The sequence below is a fragment of the Peromyscus eremicus genome, chromosome 12 (assembly GCF_949786415.1).
Source record: "Peromyscus eremicus chromosome 12, PerEre_H2_v1, whole genome shotgun sequence".
Taxonomy (NCBI): domain Eukaryota; kingdom Metazoa; phylum Chordata; class Mammalia; order Rodentia; family Cricetidae; genus Peromyscus; species Peromyscus eremicus.
Window position 1 is genome coordinate 18,501,146 of NC_081428.1, and position 7,528 is coordinate 18,508,673.

Consider the following 7,528-nt stretch of genomic DNA (forward strand, 5'->3'; position numbering starts at 1 on the left):
TATAAAATAATGAAATATTGAAATTTGTGACAGTGTGATTGAAATTGAGGATTATTTTAAGTGAAATAAACTAAGCACACTAACCCAAGTAATATATGATCTCGCTTACATGGGGAAACCTAAAAGTTGAAGGCATAGAAGTTGACAGCAAATGGTTATTAGAGGCTGGGAGGAGTGCAGAGGAGACTAGATCGATCAAATGCACGATAATTATACAGAAACAAGAGCATCCAGTGTGACCACTGCAGTAAGGGAATTATGGACAGCAATGACATTCTATTCACTTCAAAGCGCAGAATAAACGATTCTGAAGGTCTGACATAGAAAAGGATAAATGTTTGAGGAGAAAGATGATATGCCTTAAGTACCAAATAATATATGCATGAATCCTACTTTATTTTCTTTTTTTAATATGTAGAGAGAAATGAGTTTAAAAGCTATAGCTAACCAGAATATGTATATATGAATGAATGAATTATATGATATAGCCCAGATATTCATACCATCAAACATAATTACATCTTTGGCTACATGATTCCTTCCAAGACTAACACATTATGAACAAAATTTTGAATGCTCAGTAAGGCTAGGCCAAAAGGAAGGGCACTACTGTCTGGCAGGATCACATGACTTCTATAGCCCTGATAGGTAAAATGTCCCAGATGTATTTAAAAAGCAAATACACAAACTTTATGGAGCTGTCTAGTCTCAGAATCAAAGCACTCACTTTGAATTTTTTTTTTTTTTTTTTTGGAGAGAATGTATGTAATGGCTTAGTGGTTTTCAGCCTTTGTCATGTAAAACACAGTGATCAGAAACCTTATCACAACATTGTACTTAGCCTGTGCAAATACACTGCACATATTTCTTCCATTTAGTTCTTTATTTCACTTTTAAAATGGAATGGAAGAGGGGAGTTGGACCAATAGGACCGAGAGACAGTGTATACATGTATGAACATGTTAAACAATAAAGAAAAACGTTTTTATTCTCTTTTTTTTATTAAGAATTTTTTTCATTTTACATACCAACCACAGATTCCCCCTCTTCCCTTCTCTGGACCCCTAGCCTTCCCCCTACCCCAATCCTCCCCTCATTCCCTCCTCTGACAAGGTAAGGCCTCCCATGGTGAGTCAGCAGGGGCTGACACATTCATTTGAGGCAGGTCCAAGCCCCTCCCTCTGCATTAAGGCTATGCGAGGTGCCCCACCATAGGGAGTGGCTCCAGAAAGCCAGCTCACGCACCAGGGATGGATCCTGATCCTACTGCCAAGGGGCCCCTTAAGCGGATAGGACTATACAATTGTCTCACTTATAAAGAGGCCTAGTTCAGTCCCATGGAGGCTCCACAGGTGTTGGTCTAAAATTCATGAGTTCCCACTAGCTTGGTTTGGTTGTCTCTGTAGGTTTCCCCATCATGATCTTGAGTGGGAAAGCAATGAAAGAGAGACCATGATAGAGAGAGACATCATGGGAATAGGGAGAAACCGGGTGCTAGGGAAGTTCCCAGGAATCCACAAGGATGACCCCAGCTTAGACTACTGGCAATAGTGGAGAGGGTGCCTAAACTGGCTTACCCCAATAATCAGATCGGTAAATACCCTGTCACCATAGAACCTTCATCCAGTAACTGATGGACGCAGATGCAGAGGTCCATAGCTAAGCACCAGGCCGAGCTCCAAAAGTCCAGTCGAAGAGAGAGAAGAGGGATTCTATGAGCAAGCGGCATCAAAATGTTCTTTAAAAATGGGGGGGAGGGACTTTGCTTATCAAGAAAGCATCCAGTTCTGAGGCCAGTGCTCGCCTGCCTGGTGACTCAGCATAACAATCTATAACAGTAACAATGTCTAATTCACAGTAGCTCATTGCCACTGTCCACAAAGTATATTCAAGACCATATTTTTGTATTTCCTCTACTTGAAAAAGTCATGACTTATTAAATTTGAAACTTAAATAGTAAAATGATTGCTAGACAGATGTTTTGACTTCCAAATTTCAAAAGAACAATTTATAGCTACAATGTAGACACCAAGAACAAATTATCTGCTAACAAAATTTAAGACTCTTTATTCCATGGAAGATGTTTTGGAGCTGAGCAAGTGTGGCTTGCTTATTATTCCTAAAATATATGTTTAATTAAATTAAAATGTCTCTAAAGGCAGAGTGGAGCCAGGAGAGGCAAATGGCATCAGAAATCATTTAGAATGCAATACTCAGGCCATGTTTTATTCCTTCTTACATTTTTTTTCATGAATTTTATTAATTTTTCCTGATGATTTATAGCTATGCGATTTCATAAAAAAATCCCATTTTCTGGTCTTACAAGTTTATTTTACTAATTAATTAGCTAAGATCTTTGAGAGTATATTTTTCTCTAGAAAGAAATGAGGAGAAAACTTTTAAGTTAGGCAGTCAGTACTTTAAAATAACCAAATTTGGCCATATATCTTTTTATATTTGTGTGTGTGTGTGTGTGTGTGTGTGTGTGTGTGTGTGTGTGTGTGTGTGTGGTGTATTCTTGATCATCCACATGGAAACTAAGATAAAGAAATAAATATGTTGGAAAGATGGTTCAGCAGTTAAAATTGTACACTGTTCTTGCAGAGGACCTGAGTTCACATCCCAGCACCCAGGTTAGTTAGCTCCTAACTCAGTGCCCTTAACTCTAGCTCTAGGGGATCAGACACCTCTTCTGTGTGTCTCTGCCACCCACACTCTTGTGCACCTTCACACACCCATGCACATAACTCAAAAGTAACAAAAATAAAATTTTACAAAAGAAAGAAATATGAACTACACAAACATTGCTCACAGTTTCCTTTACGAAGGAAAGGGCTCTGTTACTTAATCAAACAGATTTTGTATCCCGGGACAAGAACAAAGAGGGGCTTCTGGTTTTATTGTAAAGCTAAGGTCTAGCCACTCATCCTTGATCTTCGTAGGACAAATGATAGAGAGTGGTTGAACTTTCTTCTCTATTTCACTCTCCTGTGTTTGCTTTCTTGACTCAAAATCTGACAGGTTTTGGAAGCCAGTGGTGGGCTGTGTTTTTCACTTGGCTGGCACCATGGAGGCAGTAGCTATTTGTACATTTTCTTCCCTGCTCTGTTTTCACCATTGTTCCTACAGAGTTAAATCATCCATGGTAGGACTGTTTGCCATAGGTAGAGAAGAGGGCAGATTGAGGACATTATTTTTCCCTAGATAACAAATAGCTATGTGTTTACCAACATACACTGAGATATGTGTGTGTGTGTGTGTGTGTGTGTGTTGCACTTAAATCACATGCATAAACACACACACACACATTTGTTTCTTTCCTCAGTATTTTAATTTTCTTCATGTATAAATGAAACTTAGCTCAACATGAAATTGTATATTTTTTTTACAATACTGCCTGACAGGTGTGATAAATAACCCTTAACTTTCTACCTCTTTTGCCATGCCAAATAGAATTGCTAATCAGGAGGGAGTGCTTATGTACCTTTTCTGGAGGAACTAACACCTGTCTGTTTCACAAGCCTCTTGGGACTAGTAGTTCAGTAAGCAGAGATTCACACCTCCAGTGAATGATTAGTTACATAAAACAAATGCAAATACACAATGCTAAAATACACTTCCTTCTTCTTTGCCTGCATGGGATGGCAAGCTGATTGCCCCCAGAGCAGAGCACAGTTCATCGGAGCTTTGTCCCCGTTCAATGTGCACCTGCTCATACACACAGAACCACAAAGACGCTGAATGTCACTATACAGGAGGGAGCACCTCCTCAGGTGCTGAATGAAAAGCTCTTCTCAGTCTCCAAGTTGGTGCTGATTTCTATGAATGGACCCTTTGTGCTAGCAGACTTCATTTCTATGAGCAATACTGGAACTCCTTAAAATCCTTGAAAATGCCTAAAGACCACCCTAGTCCAATCCATGATTCCTACTACCCCTTACGAAAGAAAGAAATGTGTTGCTGTTACCCATTTGCCAAAGTGTGCAGGTGGCTTTACTATGTACTTTAAAGTGCAGAGTTAGTAGTTAGTTCCATTATACATCCACACAGTACTTGATAATGAGAGCAAAGTGCTGGAATAAATCAGATGGATGGTGTTTCATTCAAGGATGCCTGTTAATCACTACTGACTGGCTGTCTGCATCACCCATTTTCAGCAGATTCTACTGTTGATGTCCTGAAAGAAGCCGATGTTCCTCTTTTATCCAACGAGAATTGCCAACGACAGCTGCCAGAATATAACATCACAGAAAATATGATATGTGCGGGATATGAAGAAGGAGGTATAGACACTTGTCAGGTAAATACAAGATAGTCATCGTCATATACATTTAGATAGCATTTTCTTTGCTTAGCTATAATTTGGGAGTTAAGAAATCACTAACAATCCGCAGCTCCACTTCTTTCATGGTAAATTTGATTACTGTCAATGAGTGACTTTATACAAGCTGCTTGTCATTCATTGAAAGGGTTAAGTAGGATGACATATATAAGGCAATCAGCAAACATTAAAAACCAATTAGGAGATTTTATTAGGAAACTTACTAAATACATTTTCTGGCATGTCTTAATTATTTGGAAATTAATAAAATATTAATGCATCCTGATCTACTGCATTAAATTAAACTGCAAAGTGTTAAAAATGGATAATTCATACCTGTGAGAGTAACCAATTATATCGTGAAAAAATGGCTTTACTGTGTTACAGTGTAGCAACTTGTTTCATATAGTAAAACATATATAACACAATTTGACAACACTTTTTTAATAGACCAAGATAAATGTGTAGGTTTTTTCCCAGTTAAATCAATGTCTCCAGTCACGTTAAACCTTCAGCCTGGCTTTACCTTTATTCTGCTTTGATGAACACTTGAAAATTCAATACAAATCAAAGAGCTTTACAATTGTTTAAAATTTACCTCTGGATCTTTAGGCTTCCTTTACAAAATGAAAAATGTGCTAAAGATAAGATACATTACCACTTAAGATGTGACTTATAGAATACGTTGCAAGAAGGAAATCAGCTGTATAACTTCAATAACAGTTAATGGGCGTTGCATGGGGACACCTCACCATGAGGTAGAAAATACGACGGCTAACGCTATTGATGTTAGAGTTACAGTATGCCAGTAATTCATTCCAGATCTGTGAAATCTTATGCTTGGCTCTGCTTTCTACAGGATCTAAGCACACTATTCAGCAGCAAGGAAGAAATTCCTAGTGCATAGAAATATTCCATGCAATAGAATGTTGTTATAATTGAGTAAGCATCATCCTAGATTGCCACATAATTTTCTTGGTTCAACGTTAATATTAACTGGTAAAATAATAACAGTATTTAAAATGTTGAACATATCATTGTTTGAATACATTTATTGAATCATTATTTTTTTATCCTCAAAATTTATCCCTTCAGGCAGACCCAATTTCTTTGCATATTTGAGGTAGTCTTCTGAATTTACAGTCAATAAGAGAGATTATAGAATATCTTGTCATTGATAAGTAGATGAATGTTATTTCATTGTTCATTCAGAAACTGCATTATTTATCAGTAGTGTCATGCCACCTTTTCCCCTTTAAATATAGCACCAAGAGGTATCACAGGATAATTCCTAACATTAAGCCAAATTTTAAATGCTCTATTACAGCAGTGATTTTTGATCAATTATATAGAGTTTCATATTGTTTTGTGGTATAAAAATAAATAACTTGCTGGTTAGTATATGCCTTTAATTTCAGCAGAGGCAGGCAGATCTCTGTAAGTTCAATGTTAGTCAGATCTACATAGCCAGTTCCAGGCCAGCAAAGGCTACATACACAGTGAGGTCCTGTCTCAAAAAAAAAAAAAAAAAAAAAAAGGAAATGACAAATAAGAATGACAAATAAAAATGACAAAGAATTCTTTGCATAACTGATATGTGAGAAATTTTTGTCCGTTTTTCATAATAAGTAAAGCTATTTCGTGTCCATACCATGTCTATGCGCATTAGAGAGGAATCATTATGTACAAATAAGACCTGTGTGGTTAATTGGACAGGATCAACCATTACTTATATCACTTACCCTGTGACAAAAAGCTACCCTTAGCCGGATGGCAGTGGCACACGCCTTTAATCCCAGCACTCAGGAGGCAGAGCCAGGCGGATCTCTGTGAGTTCGAGGCCAGCCTGGTCTACAGAGCGAGATCCAGTACAGGCACCAAAACTACACGGAGAAATCCTGTCTCAAAACAACAACAACAAAAATGCTATCCTCCGATAACTGAAGTCTAAATGAAAACATATGTTCTGATTACTAGAAAACATGAGATTTGCTCACTTGAGTTGAAATGTTAAGGTTTTCAAATCTGATTGATAGTTGGCAAAATTTTCAGTCACATAGAACTAAATCCCAAACCATGTGTAAGTTCTTCACTCTTCTAAAATCATAACGTGGAATAGCTTTGCCATTTATATGAAGGCTTTTTTTGATACTTCGCATGTTACTTAATAAAATGATTCATACATTGATATTGACATGACTTTTTATTGTAGCACTTTAGAGAATGTCTGAGTACGTTGAAATACAATAATGAAATTGAGGAGGAGTTTCTTGCTAAGAAGTGCTCCTTCAGAATTATAAACTTTCTATTGTTACCATTTGCCCCATCTCCTTGAGGAGCAAATTTCTGATGACTAAACTGAGAATACAGAAACATCTGGCAATCAATCGTATTTCTGTACATTCATATTTTGATTGGTGAGCTTAGCACAGTTGTTTATACTGACTGGCCATGTACCCACAACTTCTCTTTGTTATTCACACTTTAGGGTGATTCGGGAGGACCGTTAATGTGCCAAGAAAACAACAGGTGGTATCTTGTTGGTGTGACATCATTTGGAGTCCAGTGTGCACTGCCTAATCGCCCTGGGGTATACACCCGGGTCTCAGGGTTTATTGAGTGGATACAAAGTTTTCTACATTAGGCATTTTCCTGACACAAGTGTGAAAATTGAGCAGTTTTTGTTTGTTTGTTTGTTTTTCCTTTTTACTCAAAGTAGCACAGCAACTGAGACTTTCATGAGAAGAAAAAAAACAAGCTTTTGTTTTTAACTAAATCATGTAAATACTGGGATAAGGAAGAGAGACAAAATAAAAAATTAAAGTCAATCTTTGCAACATAAAATAACTCTAAAATGCATTCTTGTTTCATTATAAGCAATTATTATTTATAGACATTATCATTTCCTTTCTTTTGAATACATTTTTGCCATTTTCTTTTGTGTGAAGTGTTATTATTTTAAGACATTTTCCACACATTTAATCAAAAATAGGTAAAGAAAGGAAATGTGATAGTTTGTCTGAAATATGATGTTGTTTCAAATGAACTGATGTAACTTATCTGGTTTCAGTTTCGTGTACCATTAGAGTCATCCTTGTTTTCTTGCTCTAGCTTCTGCATGCATTTCTATTTACATGCAATATTTTCCCTGCTCCTAAAAGTGCATATATTCTAAACTCATATTGAAAACATGATCTCATCATAACT

General features: G+C 36.9%; 1 protein-coding gene across 2 annotated transcripts in view; it reads left to right on the forward strand.

Moving 5' to 3' along the window:
* The window catches only part of Tmprss15 (transmembrane serine protease 15), a 112,520-nt gene extending 105,555 nt beyond the window's left edge, over nt 1-6,965 (forward strand). For both annotated transcript variants that reach the window (XM_059277575.1, XM_059277574.1), the window contains 2 exons: nt 4,158-4,300; nt 6,810-6,965. In XM_059277575.1, coding sequence (XP_059133558.1) covers nt 4,158-4,300; nt 6,810-6,965 — 299 coding nt within the window. The remainder of the gene's footprint in view (nt 1-4,157; nt 4,301-6,809) is intronic.
* The last annotated feature ends 563 nt before the right edge of the window (nt 6,966-7,528 follow it).